The sequence below is a fragment of the Canis lupus genome, chromosome 27 (assembly GCF_003254725.2).
Source record: "Canis lupus dingo isolate Sandy chromosome 27, ASM325472v2, whole genome shotgun sequence".
In the NCBI taxonomy this organism is placed as follows: domain Eukaryota; kingdom Metazoa; phylum Chordata; class Mammalia; order Carnivora; family Canidae; genus Canis; species Canis lupus.
The window spans coordinates 21042508-21066461 of record NC_064269.1 but is presented as its reverse complement, the minus strand read 5'-3'; the positions used below and the strand labels follow the sequence as shown (position 1 = coordinate 21066461).

Genomic DNA, 23954 nt, shown 5'->3' with positions numbered 1-23954 from the left:
AGAAATGTGTCTAAGAAGATAAAAGTTTTTTATCTGTTTAGAAGATAAAAGTGTCTACCCAAAGTCATGAGGTATTCTGTTGTATTAGCTTGTGGAACTTTATGATTTACCTATCATAATTAAGTCTAAATTCCAACTAGAATTGGTTTTATTAACAAATGTAAGGGAGGGATAAAATTGATTTCTCTTTTACATGAATATCCAATACCCCCAGGCACAATTGATTGAATAGAACATCCTTTGCCACTGCACTGTCATAAATCACGTGACCACGTAGGTGATGATCTATTTCTGGGCTTCTCATTCTTTTCCACTGGTCTATTTTTCTCTCTTGGACTAACAATTATGTAGCATTGTAATAAACTTGATATTTGATAGTGCATACTTCACAGCTTTGTCCCTCAAAATTGTCTTTGCTACTCTTGGCCCTTCACATTTCCATGTAAGATTTAGAATTAGCTAATTTGGGTAGGCAAAGTGTTCTTAAGCATGCACCAAAAAACTGACTTAAAAAATTTTAAAAAAAAAATTGGGCTATATTTTTTAAGAAGTGTCTAACAAGATAAAACTGTTTAGAATTACTGGGGAAACAGCAAGAGACAGAGCTAGAGATATCTGATGCAAATTATGAAAACCCTTGGGCATCAACTTAAAGAACTGAGTTATTCTCCAGACAGGATGAGAACTAGTAAAAGAGCTCGGGTATGTGATTTTAGAAGGACCCTTATGTTGGAATGTGGAAAAAAGAGCCAGAAATGGAGACCAGTCAGAAATTTACTTCAGGGAGTGAAGAGGAACATTCAGCTTCAAGAGATATTTAAGTGGTAAAACTTTTAAGACTTGTAATTGAAACTTTGTTTTTGAGACAACCCAACCATTCACGAAGGGATGACTGTTGGTTTAAAAAAGCTTTTTTGATCTGACCTGTAAAATCAATTCAAGTAAAATCAAAACTCTTTAATAGACACCTAAAGTTTAGTACTAAACTTTCTTGGAAACTAAACTTGGGAAAAGTAGAAAACAGCATCCCTGCAGATGAAGACGTCATCTAGATAGAGTACAGTACGCAGAAAGGACATCAACTATAGGGCTGTGGGTTTTTTGTTTTTTTATTTAAGAAAGTGGAGAAAAAGAAAAAGAAAAGATATCTGAATTCAAAATTTGGCGCAGCAAACCACAAGCTGTGTATGATCTTAGGCAAAGTATTTACCCTCTCTGTAAGCCTATTTCCTGGACAAAATAGTGACCATAATACCTAATTGCTGGAGTGTAATAAGGATTAAAAGTAAAAGTATGTAAAAGATCTAGAGGTGTGCTAATATAAATAATAAATACCCTTTTCGAGTAATTTTTGCCAACGTGTGACCTGGCACACGGCAGAAACTCAGTATAAAGTAGACATATTACATAGTTATTCTCCACCTATTTTTAGACATGCATTTGAGTTTTAAAAGGAACACGATCTAACATAAATCCTGTGTTTGAAACTTTCTTGATATATGGAGAGAGGATTAAGCCCAGAGGGAGATAAAGTCCTTTTAGGCTTTATTGATAACTAAGAGAAAACTGGGCAGTTACACAGGCATTTTTTTTTTTTTAACTTACAAAAGCTTAAAGCTGGGAGGGGTGGGGCAGGGGCAGGTAGTATAAAAGACATTATACATTAAGCTAGAAAGAACTCAGAGGCACAGTCAGCATAGCACAAAGCTGTGAGAGAACCAGCCTCAGAAGATGAGAAAGTCACAGAAATCTTCCTTCATATCTGAAGAAGAGGATTCCAGAAAAGACTTGCTCCCTAGAACAGATTTCTGATACCAGTGATTCTGGGGCATTTGGAAGTAGACAGTTTCTAGAAAATTTTCATATCTAGAACTTTGTTTTGCATTTAATGTTTTAATGTTGTTTTTACTTTTCTCCCTACACTCTATTTCCTATAAGATCAAATCATTTTTATTTTTCTTCCTAATCTGTATTTCCTAGGAGATCTTAATCTTGGCCTACAGTTCTTCCAATCATGGTACTTTTCTGGAAGATATCTATGGTGGATGATGTGATAGTCTCGCCCAGATTCCCTTTCAGGGATCAAGGACAATATACTGCCCCAGCTGCTGGAAGTGCTATTCAGACAACAGCCCTCAAATGTCAGCCCTATACGGGGACTGACTAGTCTGAAGAGAGCCACCTCAAACAAGGCCCCACATCCATTCCAGGGCAGCCCATGGAGGCATAAAGGCTCAGCCCCACCCTCACTCCCTAGGAGACAACTCTGAAAAGACATCCCAACTGCAGACATCTCCCCTCACCCCAGAGTTTTCACTAGGTCTGCGTCACAATCTGATTCCTCTCTTTGCCCAATTCTGCTTCTTTCCCTTCCATTCCACTGGTGTTGATCCTAAGAGGAATCTAATAAATCTCCTTCATGCTAACCTCTGGTTCAGGGTCTGTTTCCTGGGGAACCCAACCTGTAATAAGTAACTTCAGAGATTCAGGGACATTGGCATCATTGTTGTTGCCATTGTTGTTCTTCTTTAAAAATCAGTGGAAGATGGGGCGCCTGGGTGGCTCAGTCAGCTGAGTGCCCAACTCTTGATTTCGGCTCACATCATCATCTCAGGGTCCTGGGATCGAGCCCCTGGTATTGGGCTCCATGCTCAACGGGAAGTCTGCTTGAGAGTTCTTTCTCTCCCTGTCTTTCTGCCCCTCCTCTCTCTCTTTCTCTCTCAAATAAATAAATCTTTTTTTAAAAAAAAATCAGTGGAAGACTCTCAAGGTATTATGAGAACATGCTCATCTGACACAGTGCTTACATACAGAGGGATAAGAGAAAACCTAACACTGTGAATGGGATTACACAGATATCTCTACCGCTTCTCTGAATGAAAAGCTTTTTTTATTAGAAATACATGATCCCAATGGAAAGAAGGAGTAAGCAGAAGGGAAGAACATACAGGAAGTACGCAGGTGCGAGGAACAAGACACATACCGGAGGTAAGACATATGTGTTCGAAGCAAAGGGACATCACTGAAAGCAGAAATGAGGGAGGACAGGTCAGAGGACAGGCCATCCAAAGGAGAATCTTGAGAGGCAGAATGGGAAAAACAAGTTCAGAAATTGCTGCAAGGGATTTTCAAATGAAGAATGGTAACGGTGCTATCTTCCCCCACAAATAATCCTTGCTAACACTTCTGAGCACTGTGAACTCCCACACAAACTACACACATTACAGAGACCTGGAAAGAGCTTGGTCAGATTAAAAGTTAAAAGAAGTTGAAGGAACACTTGAAAGAGTCTTGAAAATAGGTACCTGTTCTTCAGTTATGGTCATTGTACTAAATCTTATTTCTGTCCGTTGTCATCCCCACCTCCACATACGTATGTCCTCAGCCTCACCTGCACCTGGTAAATCCTTGCTTGCTTGCTTTTTTCATGATACACTCTATATTTTAAGTGAATAAAGGCTTCTGGTTTTCAGGCATTCTAGCTGGTGGCTTTACAAAAGAGCAATCACAGCTATTAACCAGGAGAGTAGTGCTTCATGAATATTGGCTGAAAGTGTTTTGCAACACACGTTAAAAAGAACACCATTCAGTGAGTGAAAGAGAGTTACATACTAATCTTCCTAAGAATCACAGTTTTTAACTGAAAGAGCCCATAAAGATCACAGTTAGACTAACCTAATTTTATAAAGGAAGAAACTATTTTCTAGCAGATATTTTGCCTGCAAATACTTTCTTCCTTTCCCACCCATATAACAATATTAAAAAATGTTTCTGCTCCACCTCCCATCTCAATTTCCCTTCTTTTTAACAGCAATGATGCTGCCAGAAAAAGCATTTCAAGGTGGATCATGCAAAGTCCCTGCCAAGCCAAAAAAAAAAAGAAGTTAAACTGAAGAAATGGCTGGCTGGTTGTTTGCCACTAAACAGAGAGTTAGCTTGCTCTTACTCTCTTCTCCAAATCTCCTGGGGCAAGGAATGCTCCCAGACAGACATATAACCAAAGTGCCTCTTCCCAATCGCCCGTCTTATCTCTTCCCTACCCTGCGTGGGACCCACAGGACCATAAATCACCCAGTGCAGTTCCAATCCTTCCAGGGCACTGTTGTTATCTGTTTCTTATTCTCTAAAACCAAAGGCACTTCAGCTCCAAACCTGCAGCTTCAAAAGAAAGGAAATCCTAAAAGTAAATGGAACTCTCCCATTGACATTTTTAGTGATTTCCCATTATTAACATTACAACACATATATACCAACAAAACAGATTATCTGGTCACTGATTAGGAACTGGCCCACATTTCAGGGCTTGACTATGGAAACTCCCAAGAATTTGAAGTTGTAAAACAGCAAAATGATAAAAGATCTAAAGAAAGTATTCAGCTCTTGTTTGGTCATTTTCTGATATATTGCCTTTTCAAACTGTGGTGAGTTCAAGGATGGGGAGAGAATTGTGAAAAGAAACTGTAGCACGGCCTAGACACCCTAACTAGGCCTACATCGTACTCCTGGGTTAAAATGTCATAGCTCCATGTTGGAGGTTTAAATTTGAATCCCAGTTCCATTCAAATGACAGACAAGTGGAAGGATATTGACAGAATAACTAAATACTGAGCTAGATACAAACATGCCCAGACTGTGTCAAGTTCTGCCTCTTTTCAAATGGTGATAGGGCTTTCTCTCACTACTCAGAGTTAACATGCTATGTGGTTCATTAGAAAAATATATGTTATATTCACATTTGTTCCCAAATATTTGAATGACTATCTAGGAGAACAAAATACACCCATCTTGCTATTTAAAAAATGATCTTAATTAGTAGTAGGATCAATCCTTGAATTGTATATCCTTCAGCAGCCATAAAGAGGAAAAAAAGAACAATTTTTTAAATAGAATACAGTTTCAAAAGTATGTTGAAAATATCTGACTTACCAGCCAGAGAAACACAAACATCATATGATTTCCCTCATATGTGGAATTTAAGAAACAAAACTGATGAGCATAGGGAAAAGAAAAGAAAAATAAAATAAGACAGAAAAGGAGGCAAACCATAAGAGACTCTTAATTCTAGGAAACAAACTGAGGGTTGCTGGAGGGAATGGGGGGGAGGTATGGGGTAACTGGGTGATAGGCATTAAGGAGGGCACCTGATGGAATGAACACTGGGTGTTATATGCAACTGATGAGTCGCTAAACTCTACCTCTGAAACGAATAATACACTGTATGTCAATTAAATTGAATTTAAATTTTAAAAAAATTAAAGAAAATATCTAACTTCTCAGCCAGCATATGCTTTGGCTTTTCAGTTCTATATATGACAAAGAAGAGCACTGCTTGACATAATCCTTCCACCCAAAAGATCAATTACACTGAATGGTGCCTGTGCATTTTAAATCACTGAGAGCAAATGATAGGTATTAGGCAAAGCAAATTGACTCAACAGCAGAGCCTGCTGGGAGTGAATACAGTTGTTTGAAAACAGTATTTCTTTTCTTAAGTGAGTACATAGCCAGTGAAAGGTATTGGACTGGTGGTTCTGAGGGTTAGGATCTTCTATTTCACTAGAACACAGGCCAGGGCAGTGCCAGCTCCCAGCGTCTCCATGCCTGCAGAATTTTCTAAACGGACCACCTCAAGGCATAAAAATTAAAAGCTTCCTCCGAGCCTAGCAATTTCTGGCCAACTGAAAGCCACTGTGATGGTGAGCAGTCACAGCCCGGGGGCTAGATTCAGACTCACAACCAATTCTAGGACGAGGACGACTCACAGTGGCACGGAGTGGGCTGCACTGTTTCCAGAGGAACCAGAAGAGGAAAGCTTCTGCAGCCACCACTCTCCATCCCCATCCCCTCAGACACTAATCAGGACATCTAAACCGACCGGATTTCCCCGAAACACAAATGAATGCTGTACAGGCACACCTTCCTTAAGACAAGTGTCACTGAGGGCCACATGAAATGCAACCCCACGGAACTACAAACCCTCTCCTCCTGGACAGGCCTCTTCTCCCGCCCCCCTGGGTCTGACCTGCCAAACAGCCAGCAAACACATTTCTCTGAATGTCCAACCCCAACTGTGCCGGAGCAGAATTAGTACGTGGTAAGTAGATCAAGAGGATAAAAAAAGACCTGGTTCTCTTGCACAAAACTTTCCAGACACCGTATGAGAAAAGATTATTATCACTTACTTGAAGGAACTGGTTCATCTAGCAACAATGCTTATAAAACTACTTCCTATTTTTAAAATAATCGTGCTTTGTAAATGACTTCCAATTAAATAAAGTTTCACTAAAATGGGAAAATATAATCTAGATCACTTAAGATGATGATATACTGGGTATTGCAATGTGGCCACATTGCTATGGCTCCCATGAGTTGTCCTTTCAAGTAACAGTTCCTTACCACCCCTCCTCCCCAGCGGGCGCCCCAGGTACTTTCCATAATCTGGGATTTCCTCTCTGGCACCAACCTCTGTCTCTCATCCTGTACCACAGGAATTTTTCCCAGGCCTGAAAATCCTGTCTCCACATTTAGAGATTCCAGAAATGTGTTCTCTCTTGCTCATTTTGTTAAGAATTTATAGAGTCTAATAGAACCTTTGTTAGGAATTTATAGTCTAATAGAACTCAGCTATAATAACACACCTCCTAGTAGAGATGGAAAGTAATGCTCCGAGTTTGAAGTGTCATCTCATATATAATAAATCATTTTCCTACTTGGCTAATTATTTAAGTCGTTAACTTTTTGTTTGGAAACATTTTCAAATTTATGAGAGGAGTTGAAAGAATAATACAAAGAATTCCTATAATACCTTCGTCCCAGGGGATCCCTGGGTGGCTTAGCAGTTTGGCGCCCCTTCAGCCCAGGGCGTGATCCTGGAGTCCCAGGATCGAGTCCCGTATCGGGCTTCCTGCATGGAGCCTGCTTCTCCCTCTGCCTGTGTGTCTCTGCCTCTCTCTCTCTCTCTCTCTCTCTCTCATGAATAAATAAATAAATAAAATCTTTAAAAATAAAAAAAAACCTTCTGTCCAGTTTTATGAGATTCACAAATTCAGCCATATTTGCATCCTCTCTCTCTCTCTCTTTCTCTCTCAGTCTCTCCATACATAAATACATATCTTTCCTGCACTATTTAAGAGTCAGTTCCACAAATCATGACCTTTTAACTCTCAATTCTTCTCCTTGTATTTGGTAAAAACAAGTACATCCTCTTACATAACCACAGTACAATTATAAAATTCAAGAAATTTGATCTACTACCACAGCCTAATATACAATCCATATTCAAATTTCACCAATTGTGCAATAATATCTTCTGTAGATGATATTTTTCCTGATCCAAAATCACATATTGTATCTACTTGTCATGTCTCTTTGATCTCCTTTAATCTGGGAGGGTTTCTTAGCCTTTCATGACATGAGCATTTTGAAAAGTTCAAGCCAGTTGTTCCCACAATTTGTACTTGTCTCATAATTCTTCATGATTAGCTGGACATTCTGAATTTTTTTCAGGGATACTTAATAGGGTATACTATGTCCTTCTCACTGCATCACATCTAGAGGCACATGACATTGCTTTGCCCCAGTTTCCTTTTATTTTAAACTTTGAATTTTGTTTACTTAGCTTAAAAAATCCATATTTATAAAACTGATCCCGTATAAAGTGTTCACTTTTTAAAAATTTATGAACCAATATTCTACCCTCAGTTACAATTTTTCTAAAATATTAGCTCATTGGACTACCTCATGGTATGTACTGCACTATTTTTTGTGGTTTCCATGCACCCAGCCCACACCTTTGTATATTAAACTCCCTAAATGCTGAGTGAAGTAAGTCAGTCGGAGAAGGACAAACATTATATGTTCTCATTCATTTGGGTAATATAAATAATAGTGAAAGGGAATATAAGGGAAGGGAGAAGAAATGTGTGGGAAATAACAGAAAGGGAGACAGAACATAAAGACTCCTAACTCTGGGAAACGAACTAGGGGTGGTGGAAAGGGAGGAGGGTGGGGGGTGGAGGTGAATGGGTGACAGGCACTGAGGGGGGCACTTGACGGGATGAGCACTGGGTGTTATTCTGTATGTTGGTAAATTGAACACCAATAAAAAATAAATTTATTAAAAAAAACTCCCTAAATTAGAGAGTGCTGCTTCCTGCTTGGTCTTCAATTGATACACCACTGGAGTAGCATTCTCCATAGATCTCCATATCATCATGACTTTCCAGAAGCTCTGGATAACTAAGGCACCTTAACAGGCCCTAAACAGGGATGGCAAATGATATTAATCATTGGATGAAGAACATTAAATTTACATTATATGGCTCAATATTGGTAGCAACATATATACCCAAGCTTTCTATACTGTAAAACTGTTATTTTATCTCCAGATTTTGCTGATAAGTACAGATCTGATCAATTCAGCTTTCTGTCATCATCATTCCTCAAAAAATTTGATGACTAGATAAAGAAAAAAGTATATACATATATATTAGCTCACTGGACTGATAAATAATCAAGTGGTACAAACAATAGGAAGACCAATTTCTTATGCTTTAACTCATAGCAATGCTGTTAACTTACTAGGGCATCTTAGGCAAGTTAATCTCCCTGACTATGCTTTTCCATATTTGTACTTGAAGATAAAAGTTTCTAAAAAGTTAACAATGCAAATTAACATTAAACAAATGTTGAACATTAATAAAAGCAAAAATGATTCCTCGGGAAAGATTTCTAGAGGTGAGTACAAGGAAGAAAGCCCAGCATAACATCTCTCAGAAGTATCAGCTGTAATTCAATCATAATTGTTACTAAATCATGCTTAACAACAGACCATCTTTTCTCACAGTTTGCATTATGTACCCAATCATAGGAATGTGTAAAAAAATAATTTTCTCCCTGATTTGCAGACATCAAGAGAAGAGATCTTAAAACTATGGTCCTTAATTCAAATTAATTTCAACACACCAAAACCAGGATAACAGAATTCTGGGGTATTTACTAGTAAGAGAATAAGCACATTCTTTCAGATTCCAAAAATCTAGCCAAAACCCACAAACCCCATTCTACCAATTAGGAAAATGTATTTCCCCAAATCAAGAGACAGTGTTCTACTTGACATACCTGTCTCAAAAGGAAGAAACCTCTGAGTCTCGGTTCATGCAGTGCATATATAGATACTTCTCATCGATAAAACATAAGGTTTCTTAGAGAATTATAATTGGCTCATAAAAACTATTATGAATCTATTTTAATACTGGAGTAAAATTGTGGTGTTCTATATTTTAATAATGTAAATTTAATAGTGCCATTTTTAAGCACAAATCATACTATGCAGGAGGTAATCCATGTAAAATCACTTAGCACATAGGGTAATTCAATGAATATTAGTTACCTAGGAAATATATTCATATAAGCCTACAAACAATTAAAATTATCTAGCATTACTTTTTTACTTGGCTTCCAAGATCTCACATTGTCCTGGAGTTCTTTCTCACTGGCCACTCTTATCTGATGGCTCAATATTGGAGGGTCCCAAGATTCAATCTTCAGACCTCATTTCTTCCTCATCAACGATCACTCCCTAAGTGATCTTATTCAGTCTGAGATTTTGAATGTTTTCTATGCACTGATTCTGACATTATTTTTTCTACCCTGACATTACCCTAAAGCTTCATTCGTATATCCAACTGTCGACATAACATCTCCACTTGGATGCCCAATAGGTATTTAAACCCAATGTTCCCAAATAGAAATCCTGATTTGCCCTCCAACACCCTCATCCACCAGTCCTTCCTACCCAGATAATAGTACCATATTCACTTGAATGTTAATTCAAACCTAGGAATAATCTCTGCCTCTCCACCTTCTCATTTCACATTCAAGCCCTATCAGTTAAGACTATAAAATTTTCAATTCACCCACTTCTCTCCTACTCTTAAAACTATTCTCCTGGTTCATCACCATCACTCAATTCCCCAACAGCCTCCTAACTATGGTCTTCAACCACTATGCCCATATCAGTATTCTCTGTTCTCTACTCATCAGCCAAAATTATCGGATCCTATCAATCCTTTCTCAAATCCTTCCAAAAGTTGCCCATCAAACTCAGAACAAAATTCAAATTCACAGGTCTGCACGGCTCTACAATCTAGGATTCTCCAACCTTCTCTCCTACTATTCTCCCCGCCCTCACTTTACCCCAGCCAAAATGGCCTTCCTGCTACTCCTCTCACTTGTCAAGCTTATTCAGCCTCAGGGCTGGCTTTCCTTGACAGATGTAGGTCTCTGCTCAAATGTCAGAGGTCGTTCAGTCCATTCTGTCCTCCCCACTTACTCTACCACTCTCCATATTGTCCTACTTTATTTTTCTACATAGCATCATCTGATGTTATAGTGTAGACTCATTTGTTTATTCTCTGTCTCCCCAGGTAGGGAGAAGGGAGGAATTCTATCTCTGTATTAATTGTCTGTCCTCATTGTGGCTAAGGAGTTTATCTTCTTTATTTCCAGTGAGTAGCACAGTGTCTGGCATGCAATAGTAACTCAATAAATTCTTGTTGAAAAAATTAATTAATGGTTCTTAAATTGCTGAAAGGATGATTAAAATATCAGAGATGAATGGATTCCATGAGAAAATATGAAAATCATGAATAATCTATAAAGAACTTATCAAACTCAACACCAAAGAAACAAACAATCCAATCATGAAATGGGCAAAAGACATGAACAGAAATCTCACAGAGGAAGACATAGACATGGCCAACACGCACATGAGAAAATGCTCTTTTCACTTCACTTGCCATCAGGGAAATACAAATCAAAACCACAATGAGATACCACCTCACACCAGTGAGAATGGGGAAAATTCACAAGGCAGGAAACCACAAATGTTGGAGAGGATGCAGAGAAAAGGGAACCCTCTTGCACTGTTGGTGGGAATGTGAACTGGTGCAGCCACTCTGGAAAACTGTGTGGAGGTTCCTCAAACAGTTAAAAATATACCTGCCCTAAAAATAGACCCAGCAATTGCACTGCTGGGGATTCACGCCAAAGATACAGATGCAATGAAACGCCGGGACACCTGCACCCCGATGTCTATAGCAGCAATGTCCACAATAGCCAAACTGTGGCAGGAGCCTCAGTGTCCATCGAAAGATGAATGGATAAAGAAGATGTGGTTTATGTATACAATGGAATATTACTCAGCTATTAGAAATGACAAATACCCACCATTTGCTTCAACATGGATGGAACTGGAGGGTATTATGCTGAGTGAAGTAAGTCAGTCGGAGAAGGACAAACATTATATGTTCTCATTCATTTGGGGAATATAAATAATAGTGAAAGGGAATAGAAGGGAAGGGAGAAGAAATGGGTAGGAAATATCAGAAAGGGAGACAGAACATGAAGACTCCTAACTCTGGGAAATGAACTAGGGGTGGTGGAAGGGGAGGAGGGCGGAGGGTGGGGGTGAATGGGTGATAGACACTGAGGGCGGCACTTGACGGGATGAGCACTGGGTGTTATTCTGTATGTTGGCAAATTGAACACCAATAAAAAATAAATTTATTATTTAAAAAAAAAAGAAAATCATGAATAACTTAAAAGCATAAAAAATATGTCTCACAGGGTAGATATAGACATGACAAGGAGAGTACACACAAGATATGTGCAAATTTTGAGAGGAAAATAATACTTTTCTTTAGGTAAAAGTCTGAAAGCAGACTGTGAGTACTGAGCCCAATAGTCAAGATCAATTTCTAACTTTTAAAGAATGGTTTAATTCAGAATAAACTGGAGATTATAAAATACCCTCTGGGACTGTTAAGAGGAGCCTCTCATTGGTGGGATTCAGAAAACAGAAATAGGATAGACAACCAGCATATCCCTGCTCTTTGATTTACCGTTGCTGTTCTTGGCTCTTCCTTTGCTTTCATTCAGATATTGTTCATAGACATTTACTTTTATAAAATTCTAATTTCATATAAAAGTTGCAGAAGAGTACAGAATGCTTATATATCTTTTCATTTTTTTCTCCACTTTCTTTTATAGAGCCTCCCCCTACACATCACAACTCTATCTGAATATACACTACATATTATATATTTATCATGCTATGTCTTAGAGATCACCATTCCAGACAATTTCACCATGGAGAATTTAAGTTATCTTTTATTTATAGAATGTTTTCTTGGATTGTAATTTTAAAATTAGTTCTGTTCCATTGTTTTCTTCTTCAGAGGAATTCCAATTATTCATTATTCACATTCTTCTTTGCCTTTCTTCTATTTCAACCACTTTCTCTCTTTTTACTTTTTTCTTCATATTACTAACAATTCTCATCATTGTTTTCCTGCCTTTTTTCAATGGTGCATTTTATACTTTCATTCAAATCTATTCTTTTGATAACATAATTTAGTCTGTATATCTAAAAAGAATAAAGTCTACCATTTTATTCTATGTCTCCTGATTCCAATAAACCTTCATTTCATCTCTTCTAGGTTTTTTTGGTCCACTTATAACCTTAGTTTTTTGATCTATGATTCAAAGTGTTTTTCATATCCCAATGTTTGTTTAAAGATGTTTAATTCACTCTAGAGTCTCATGTTACAATTTACTTCTCTTTACTTCTCTTCTTTACTTTGGTGGTTGTTTTTCAAAGAATTTCTACCAGCTGAAATTTTTTGATTCTCCATTCTATTTTGATCTTACAGTAGCTTCTTTTTTTAAAAAGATTTTATTTATTTATCCATGAGAGACACACAGAGAGGCAGAGACACAGGCAGAGGGAGAAGCAGGCTCCATGCAGGGAGCCCGACGTGGGACTCGATCCTGGGACTCCAGGATCACGCCCTGGGCTGAAGGTAGGCACTAAACCTCTGAGCCACCGGGGTTGCCCTTACAGTAGCTTCATATGTAAGAGAACCAATTTCATATCTGCATTTCTTGGACAAAGTTGACAATATGAGCTGGTTTACATATTCTTTAGTTCAAGAATACTCTCTCCTGTCAGAGTGGCAAAGTACGATTTCTTTAAAGTTTGGCTCTTGAAGAGCAGCAATGGAAAGGAGTTACACACATTTCCTGCAATTTTGTTTTGTTTTGTTTTGTTTTGATCTTGTGGTACTCAGGACTTTGTCCCCTGGCTTCTTTTTCCCTTCACCAAAAAGATTCCAAAGGGTGACTTTACCTCATCTCTAGGGATGAACATTAACCCTCTTCATCTCTAGAAATACTGCTTTTCCACAGCTGCTACCCCTGTACTGTTAAGCCCTTTCCTCTTTACTCAGAGCTCTTATCTACCCAGATTCTCTGTCAGTATTTTCACAATTAGCATAGACTTTCTTTCTGAGGGTGATTTGCATACAATCCCTTCTTGTCTCTTCTGCACTGTTTTCCCAGAACCTTCTAATTGTCTACAAAGATTTGCAGTGAGAACCTGGGAGACAGCTCTACGGAAAACTGACACTACCTTTCTACTTACACCTGAAGTTTGTATTGTCCTCTGTCTTCTAGTTCTGCTGAAGGGGAGGGATTTATGTCATAAAATTTGCTTCTTATTGATCTCTCCAGATTTTTGGAAAATGTAGAAATTATCGAGATTTAGGCAGCAGAAATGAATTACTTCAGCTATCTGGAAGTTCCTCATTTATAACTCTGAACCAGATACTTCTTCCTGAAGTCTGAAATTACATTTCTGGTTTTGCTTTTTTTTTTTAAGATTTTATTTATTCATGACAGAGAGAGAGAGAGAGATAGAGAGAGAGAGGCAGAGACATAGGCAGAGGGAGAAGCAGGATCCATGCAGGGATCCTGACATGGGACTCAATCCCAGGTCTCCAGGATCACACCCCAGGCTGAAGGCAGCGCTAAACCACTGGGCCACTGGAGCTGCCCAGTTTTACTTTTTTAATCCTGTAGTAGACACTGCAGTGGACACACGGTGCTCTACCCAGGTCCCCCTTCAGAGTTCAGGCACCTATTCTCCCAGTTGGGAGCATCATGTTGCTGATCTCTCACTATGCCTCTCATTAAGAGTGACCCTGACCAAAGGGAACTGTCTTACCTAAGGTTACACTCCCCACTCCATGACAAAGTCATCAATCAGTGGTTGGCTGATGTAAGAATACAAAACTCAGCCCCTTTGCCTTAATTTATGCCAACTGTAAAAAGCCACCCCGCTCTAGATTTCCTTATATGAACATCTGGTGTCTCAGTTCTAACTGTAGTATGGATCAGTTTCTCCATCTGCCCAGCCCTACCTTTCTCACTTCCTTACAGTTGCATATCCTGAACACATTCTTCAATATACTCCCTGCAAACGATTCTCTACCTCTCACTGTTTGTATGCATCCAACCTAAGACAATCACCATCAAAAAAATTTTTATTGCATTATGAGATAGTCCTATTGTAAGTACCTTGAATAAACTGTATACATTCATTCAATTCTCATGAGGAAGCTGTGAGGAAGCTACTATTATTATCATCTTCATATTTCAGATAAGAAAAAAGTATGTTTATAAATCTAGCCTATTATCACTTAACCCTATCATAGGATCACTTTTCATTTGTACACATTCATTAGCAGGTACATTTAACAACCACTTCTCTGTAGATTTGTTTTTAATCTCACTTCCAAAAAGATTATAACTTTTCTCAAAAATTCTTACCTCCATCTTGAAATTTGCTTAATCTCTCAAAATACGAAGACATGGGGGCCTGTACGATATCTAGGATAGCCAGAAGTGTTCTTGTTAGTCTCAACAATTCACTGAAACTATAAAATCCAAAGTATATAAGATTCCGAGCCAAGTGGACCACCTTAATTAAAAAAAAAGGGAGGGGGGATAAGAAAAGAAAAAATAACATTAGAAACTGAAATTAATATTGATTTTTTTTAAGTAGGTTCCATGCCCAGCACAGAGCCCCGTGCAGAGCTTGAACTCATGACCCTGAGGTCAAGACCTGAGCTAAGATCACGATTCAAGCTGAAATCAAGAGTTGGATGCTTAACTGACTGAGCCACCCAGGCATACCTGAAATTAACATTGATTGTTTTTATATTATCTAAATTAGTGCAGGTATTTCTAAACTTTTTAATTCTTTAATGCCTAGGAATTAAAATGTCTGCAAAAGCAGCCACTGAACTTTGATTTATTCAAGTTCATAATTAAATCCATTTAAGGCCAGTTTGTCATCTCTATCAAAAGCCCAGATGACAAGATTGGTGTCTGGTGAACAGTCAACAAGGAAGCCAAAAAGAAGATTTCAGGTGTATCAAGGTGTTTAAAGAAATCTACATTAGAATGATTTACTTAACTAAACATTAACTTACTTAAATCAGTAGGATATCACTTAATAAATGGTTACATTAATGAATTATGTTAATAAATGTATATTATCCCCGAATTTGTCCAGAAATAATTTGTTCCCTATGCTGTTTTGTGGTTTTCTGGACACTATGAAACATCCTAGGTATGACAGCTAGCTTCCAACATGGTCCCCAAAGTATGGTATCTTTTCACACTGCACCAAGGATGGTCTGTGTGATGAACAGAACACAGCTGAAGTGATAGCATACCACTTCCAAGATTAGCTTAGAGAAGACGACAACTTCCATCTTGGGTTCTCTCTCACTTTCTCTCTCTCTAATGGCTTGCTCTGGGTACCATAAGGACACAGGCAGTCTATGGAAAGGCCCACATGGAAAAAAGATGAAGCCTCTGGTCAACAGCCAGTAAGGAAGTATGGCCACCAAGAAACACATGAGTGAGCAAGCTTAGCAGGTCATCTAGCTAGAGGTAACTGCAACCCCAGTCAACAGCTTCATTACACTTTCATGAGAGTCCCTGAGCCAGAATGATACATTTTCAGATTTCTGACCCATTGAAACTGTAAAATAATAAATGCTTCTTGCTTGAACTAAGTTTGGGAGTAATATGTTATACATCAGTGGATACCTAATACACCAGGTATCAAGTAATGGCATCTCTTCTCTAGTTTTGTCATTATATCCCCTAAATGATATTAAAACCGAAGGCATTTCATTCAGTTTAATGAGGCTACTAACAATTTCACTTACACAGAGATGGGGGGGAAGATGTATCCAAACAAATTACAATGTATGCAAACTGTCTTTTGTTCATGAAATGCAATAAAGCTTACACAGATAAATGAAATTACCCCAAATCCACGAAAACAATAGGTAACAAATAATTATAAATAAAATATTTTGTTTTGGACATCAGGTCTAATTAAAACATCAAATCTATCTTTTAATCAATGCCAGAGGGAATCATACATTCATCAACTAAACTATCCAATTACCAAAACATCCTAAATATTAGACTGAAAAAAAACTTTGGTGCTCAATATATCTAATTTTTGACAGGGAAAACTGAATAACCTCACAAATGAGTTGTTTGTATGAAATACCTCAAATGTCAGTTTGTTTTTTTCTTTATCCCCAAAAGGAAAGGGCTGATTTACAACTTCTTTCAAGTATTCTTCAACAAATTCCATTGTCAGTGCAAATTTCCTCTTCATATCATTTCTGGAAGAGTCTGTTATAGAATCATATCTGGAAAGATAGAAAGAATATGAAGCTAAGTTGATTGGAATCATTCAAAAATAGGAAAATATATATACTTTAACCTCCCAGCTTCTTAGGTTTAGGTAACTTAGTTAACCCTTCTAGATGTTTTTAAGAAGCACTTAAAAATTGTTATTCCTATCATAAATACGATTTCCATTTATTGGTTTCCAGAATGATGTTTCTATTTTTAAGAGTTGTCATTTTACTCTCCAAAATGCATATCTTATTTGTATTTGAAAGACCAACAACCTGGATGGGGGGATGAGTTAAATAGGTGATAGGGAGTAATGGGTGCACTTGTGATGAGCACCAGGTGAAGTATGGAAGTGTTGAATCACTATACTGTACACCTGAAACTAATATAACACTGTATATTAACTAACTGGAATTAATACTTTAAAAAATAATTTAAATGCTAAAAAAAAATAAAGGCTAACAACCTGAGTTTGAACACAGAAATGACCTTCCATATATTTCATTTCAAAATTGAAGACATTTGATTTTGAGTTCATCTACTGAATTTAAAGTGTTCAAGAAATGTTTCTAAACATACTCATGAATTGTGATCTTTGTAGGGATTTCGGTCCAGAGCCTGGCATAGCGGACAGGCACCACAGACTCCTGAGGATCCCGGTCAACATGCATGTGGAGCATGAGGCGGCAAAAAGATGCTCGGAGGTCAAATGGCAGGCTCTCATCCGACACACACCGCAGGATCAAATCAACAGAGAGCTGTGTAGAAATCTGATTTATGGCCAGATATTGGCGATCCAAGCACATCCTTGCAAAGAGATTTAGCTGGTACCTTAAAAATATGAAACATATTACATTATTTGTCTTCTCTTGATAAAGTTCTTAAACAGCACAATATCAATCAGTATCTACTATTTACTTTTATAGGACACCAATATTTCCAAGTGTTTGTGACACTGGAGTCAAATTTTTGGGGTAGTAAGTTAAGATCAAATAACAAATACATGAAATTGTCTCTATGTCCATTCAAGTTGCAATTCTCTTACTTGTTCCACCAACATGTGTCTGGTGGCAAGTGTCATTATGCTCTCTGTTTTTTGTCTCCTAGGATTACAAATACACTAAGCCTGAGGGCCATGGATGAAAGATCCCATGAAACCATCTCCTTCCTGCCCATTCCTACCGAGCTCCAGCTCTAACATCTAGCTAGTCTAACTTTAGATCCACACAGTTCCAAAACCAAATGTGACCCACCCAAATAGCATCAGTTACACTTGGATTCATCAGCCTCTGAGATTAAGGATTAGCCTTGGCTTTGTTGCAATACCTCTAGAAACCAGGAAACATGGGGGATGCTCCGCCTTTCTCAGATTCCTGTCATTTGAGCCCAACTGTTTCCATGGGCATCTGCTAAAGGTTTCGATACCTTAAGCTCAAATACACCAGCTAGATCATTGTTCCCAACATACTGACCACCAGCAACTTCCATGGCAACCTCTGCTGCCATGTGCCACCTTTCATAACTATAGATACCAGCTTTTCTCCAGTCTGAGCTGTCCACATATTCATAAGCTCTCTACATTCCTGCTGGCTTACTTTCTCCAAGTTTGCCTCTGAAGCTGGATCAGCACACCCAGCTCAGTTCCATCCCTCAAGTCCAACACCACAGTCCCAATATGTCTCCCATCTGTACCCACACCAATCAATAACAGAAAAAAAAAAAAAACTCTCTGCTGCACATCAATTTCAAATTAGTGAAAAATCAGAAAATTGCAAGTTGTGTGGGTGGCAAACACAGATGTCCACTTTTATTTTGAATATTTTAAATAATATTAAATATTTCAGCTACCTTAGTTTTGACATGACTTTTAAAATTTCCTCTTCATAGATACCTGACTTTTAGAGGTTTCAGAGAATATTCTCTCAATGAATATGTAACATTGACAATTATGATTCTTTACCTATAATAGGTAAGAACTTCCAAATCAGCTTTTGTGCCTTCTTTTGCTTCTTGAGCAAGGTGCCTTATTGCTTTGCCATGAGGTTCCTTGTTGCTATCAATCCAGTAGAGCCAAACTTCTTCATCATCAATGTCATCTGAAAGGATGGAGCTCTCCATAGGGTTGTCTACTTGCATCGAGACCAGCCTTGAAATAAATTATACATACAAAAATCTATAAAGAGGCTAACTCACAAATATGACAGGAACTATGGTGTTTAAAAATAATGAACAGAAAAAGATTCCTCCCCTATCTGGGCTTACTTAGTTTGAATGAGAATGTCCGCATTGCCTGGGCTCAACATAAATTTACAGATGAGTTCTTGAGTTACAGGTATAGCAGTGGTATTGGACACACACAGATCTGATAAATAATCCAAAAACCTAGCAAGAGAAAAAAAATAATAAATTGAATGCTAGGAAAAGGCATTTCACAGAATATCACAATAAAAATATTTGGGGATATAATGAAAGTAACTTTTTAGATCTATTTTTAATACCCCCTTACAATAGCTTTTAATATGTTGCTTATCTACTTCATCATTAGAAACAAATTAAACATCCAATTATTTGTGTTTAATACAAATTTTCTCTCAAAAAAGGATATGTTTGTTTCTATTTATTTGGTGATATTCCTCCCATAGCACTGTGACTTATTATGTTTAGAAAATCATTTATCTGCCCTAAAAAGAGACTATTCAAGAACTGGATAACAAAACAAAAGCAGATGAAAGCTAATGCTGTACTGAGTAAAATACGAAAACAGCACACAGTTACTGAAAGTGAGCATGGCCTAGTTGAGTCAAAGACCCATTTCTACCTTCTAACATTTATTTGCTGTGCTAATTAGTAAAGAAAACTGTCAGTCTGATTGACATTTCTGCATTCATTTCTCCCAGATACAGTAGCATGGTACAATAAAAAGTAAATTAGATGGAATACTCCAATCATAAGGAATATTACCATAATGTTAGTAATAGGTAATTATGGTTTTATGGTAATATTCCTTACTACTAGGGTTTTCTTGGACAAGTTGATATCTAGGCTTCTGTTTTCTGTTCTCTAAAATGTGGATAATAATTTATAATAATATAATATATTAGTAATTATAATATACAACCAGCATATCTCATGGCAATGTACAAAGATTTAAATGAGACAATGTACATGAATATATTTTTAAAAACTAGAAGTACTATAAAAACATACATGATTAGAATGAAAGTTACTTACATTTAAATATGTCTATAAAATGTTTTAATTTCCTATGAGGTAATAACTGTATGATACATAATTATTATAACAGCAAACCCAACATAGTTTTGTCCATGCAAGTTAGTGATGTGAAAGAATTTTGACTTTTAAGAGGTGCTTGGGTGGCTCACTCAGTTAAAAGTATGTCTCTTGACTTGGGCTCAGGTCATGATCTTAGGGTCCTGGGATCAAGCCCTGCATTGGGCTCCCTGCTCAGCAGGGAGTCTGCTTGAGGATTCTCTCTCTCCTTCTCCTTCTTCCCCTTCCCCCCCCTCATATGGTCTCTCTCTCCTCTCTCTCTCTCTGCGTCTCTGTCAAATAAATAAATGAATCTTTTCAAAAAAATAATTTCAACTTTTAAAACATTCTAAAAATAAAGGAAAAGGCTTTTTTTGCAAAACAAACAAAAAAAAAACACAAAAAATAAAGCACAATTCCCACTAGTAAAGAATACTACATGAACCACTTCAAACCTTGGCTCACGATTTCTCCTGAGTAAACTGACAAATGTTTCTATTTCTTTTGCTGTGATATGTTTCTCTAGTAGTTTTCTGTTGTTGTGCAACAAAGCTGTGATGGTATCTTCTGCCAAAATATCATAGCCAATCTGGGACTGCATGACACAGAAATTCTTAGCAATATATTCCTGCAAAGAAGAAAGACTGTCAGAATGCGCTGCCAAACAGCTTAGAAATAACAGGTTCTATTAGAGTCAGCAACATTGATTAATTTATTCATAACAGAAAACTCAAATGCATTATCAAAAGAAAGGCAATAATCCTTCAAAAAATATGGCTTTTTGAGAAAGGAAACTAAAACATATGAGCATATGCCTAATTTAAATTATAATAGAAAATCATATACCTAGATATATTTAATGTGAGTGCTTATACTCTGAAAGCATAAACAGGAAGAACAAAAATAAACCTAGTTAAAACAACAATTTCTTTTGACATGGTAAATTTTACCAGCCTAAAAGAGGCCCTTCTTCTAACTCTTACTGAAAGTCATAACCACTGATTTTATCGTAATTACAGAAAGAAAATGGCTCTGATATTTTGTTCATGGCATGAGATCTATACTTGTTACATGGAGATCCCAGGCGGACTTGCAGTGATTTCTTTTTTGTACATATTCCAATTAAATCTTCTTAAAATAATAAAATTCCATACCACTTTTTATTTTAAAAGGCTATTAAACAAAATAATATGATTAATCAATTACTTTATTGACCAGATCATTCATCCTGTAAATATTTTTTTCTTTTTTTTCCATCCTGTAAATATTTCTTGAAAGCTTACTACATTCCAGGCTGTTTGAAAAACTAGGCATATGCGGCAAACAGGATAGGTGAATTCTCATGGATCTCACATCCCAGTGTGAAAAAAGGCAGTAAGCCAGATAATAAATATGGTCCTTTTATATGTTAATAAGTGAAGTGAAACAAAGGGATCTGGAAAAGTGGCAACTTCAGATGGGAGAGAAGCTAAAGAAGTGATACCTGAGCTGGGATGTAAAAGATGGGAATGAGCAAAAGGAGGCAGCCATGGGGAGAGAAACCATCTAGGTAGGTAGTGGAATCACGCTCTTTATATTCCATAAACAAAGGTGGCCACTGTAGCTACAGGGTAGCAAGTAAGGAGATAACAAGAGTTGAAGTTGGAGAGGTAGGTCCTTGAGAGCCAGGGCAAAGGACCAAAATGCTATTCTAAGAGCAAGAAAAAGCCATTGAGAGTTTCAATCATGCATTATTTAATCTGTTCCTCAGTCTTCACACTGACTCTCCTATATTTCAAAACACTACTGCTCATGTCCCACATTCTGCATGCAAGCAAGTATCCCACACAACCATAGATAGACCTGCTAAACTTAACTAACCCCTTCCATAATCCATAGTTCTCACTTCAACTTTGCGGGGATTCTCCTTGAGAACGTATCTCTGGTTCTATGAGGGGCAAATTTATTGATTACAAAGTGTTTTTGCTTAGACAAAATTTACTGGAATTTAGTTACTCCCTGAAAATGATACAGATTGCACAAATTTAATTATATTCTAAGCAGCAATTTTGTGGCCTTTCAAAATGATAGCTTACATTGGGTAGCCAGATAAGTAAAGTAAATGTCTTCTGTTAGTATATCATTTTAAAGACATGTATTGATTTATATACTTTTATGACTATTATAATCATACCTAGTATAAGGCAAGCCTCCAAGAAGTTTGATAAATAGATCAAGATGCTGATAAAAAAATCAAATCAGCTGACCTGCCTCACCAGCCCTCTCTCACACTAAACTAATCCACAAAAGTAACCGAAGCCATACTCTACTCTCAAACTGGCTAAGAGAAACAGAAGATGCTGATTTAGGAAACGATCATTAATTATAAACAATTTCATATTAAAGAAACACATCGATTAAACACATTGCAAAATACTGTGCATTTTTTTAAATTTTTATTTATTTATGATAGTCACACAGAAAGAGAGAGAGAGAGAGAGAGAGAGGCAGAGACATAGGCAGAGGGAGAAGCAGGCTCCATGCACCGGGAGCCCGACGTGGGATTCGATCCCGGGTCTCCAGGATCGCGCCCTTGGCCAAAGGCAGGCGCTAAACCACTGCACCACCCAGGGATCCCCAATACTGTGCATTTTTAAGATAAAAATGAAACTTAAAAGAAATAAATTTCACTTGCCATTGGCAACTTTTAACTATAGCCCTAGGTTCCCTGTCCTCACAGTTAGGATTATCTTGGAACAAAAGTGCCCTTTGTAGCAGCCATCATTCTCTCTTCATAGACCCTTCTTCACTGAAATACCTGTTCCCATATAGATTATGAAAATGAGTCTCATTCTCCTCAAATGCTTCCTTCTCTAAGCTCCCTTCCTGGGCTCCCCTAGTCACACTGAGCTCTCTGTCTTCTGAATTCCCATAATCCTGTCTTTTCTCTCTCATGTCCCCTCTTTGTCTCTCCCTTATATTCCAGATGTACCTGCCCTATCTTTGCCACCAGACAAGGAACTTTTTGGCCTACAAGTAATGATAGGAAACCTCACATGTTCCTAGAAACATCAAGAAATGTCTCCCTCTTCTTTACATAACACATCCAGTGGGCCTCCTGCCTAGCAAAAGCTAATACCATTTAACAAAGACCTCAGACATCTTCCCCCAAAGATTCTGATTGCACACAGAAGAATAAATACATATGTCAGTACAGAAATACTTACAGGTCATTTTTGTGGCCAACATAAAACATTTCACTGCAGAGTGGAAATTCCCATTCCTATTTTATGTAATTTAGAACAGTAACCAAAGAACCTGAGCCATACTTTAAATGTACTTTAAAAGATGGGCGGGCTACACTCCAACCTGATTTTTCCGGTAGTCTTGCTGTGAATGTCTCAGCACACGGTAACACAGCCTCAGCATATACTTGTAAGGAGCATATCTTTGGTCCCCCAGATCTTCAAGTCTCAGCATTGAGCCTTCTCCTGCCTTCTCCTTAAAGGGTGCTTTAAGAATTCCAAATACCTATCAGTAAAAAACAACAATAACCCATTCTGATGAATGGAGGTATATGTTTTACAAATAAGGACATTGACTCAAGAACACTTTTGTAATATTTGAATAGAATTCATATGAAGGATGAAAAAAGATTTAGAATACAGAACCAGCATATTAAGAAACAGAAAAAAATACCATTTAAAGGATTCTCTAAATTGACAAAAACATTTAAATAAAACATTTTATTTTGTTTAGAAATTATATTTTATTAAAATAAGAATATAAAGACGTCGGGTTGTACCAAATTACAAGAACATACTCAAATGAACTAAAAATAATTTCATTTCTGTAAGCTTTATAATTATTTCTACGGTGTTCTATAACTCTCCAAAATAATATAAAGAAAACATTTACTGTTCATCTGAAATTGACATCAGAAAATTACCTCCAAATACTGCTTCTAAACATCCTTTGGAAAGAGTTCATTTATTGTTCTTGGTACATAAAGATGTCGCCAAATCAATGAATGTATCAGTATTCAAATAAATAAGGTGCCACACGGGCAACTGGTGGTACCCAAGGACTCACATTACACCAAGGTTAGCAGCTGGGAAATATTTAAAAAGCATTGA

The 23954-nt window shown here is 37.4% G+C and overlaps 1 protein-coding gene across 3 annotated transcripts in view; it reads right to left on the bottom strand.

The window, feature by feature from the left end:
* Positions 1–23954, bottom strand: part of ITPR2 (inositol 1,4,5-trisphosphate receptor type 2) — a 472019-nt gene that overhangs the window by 302895 nt on the left and 145170 nt on the right. For all 3 annotated transcript variants that reach the window (XM_025455430.3, XM_025455431.3, XM_049102671.1), the window contains 7 exons: positions 23188–23349; positions 20295–20467; positions 18832–18951; positions 18530–18715; positions 17149–17400; positions 16436–16580; positions 14671–14821 (listed from right to left, as the gene is read on the bottom strand). In XM_025455430.3, coding sequence (XP_025311215.1) covers positions 14671–14821; positions 16436–16580; positions 17149–17400; positions 18530–18715; positions 18832–18951; positions 20295–20467; positions 23188–23349 — 1189 coding nt within the window. The remainder of the gene's footprint in view (positions 1–14670; positions 14822–16435; positions 16581–17148; positions 17401–18529; positions 18716–18831; positions 18952–20294; positions 20468–23187; positions 23350–23954) is intronic.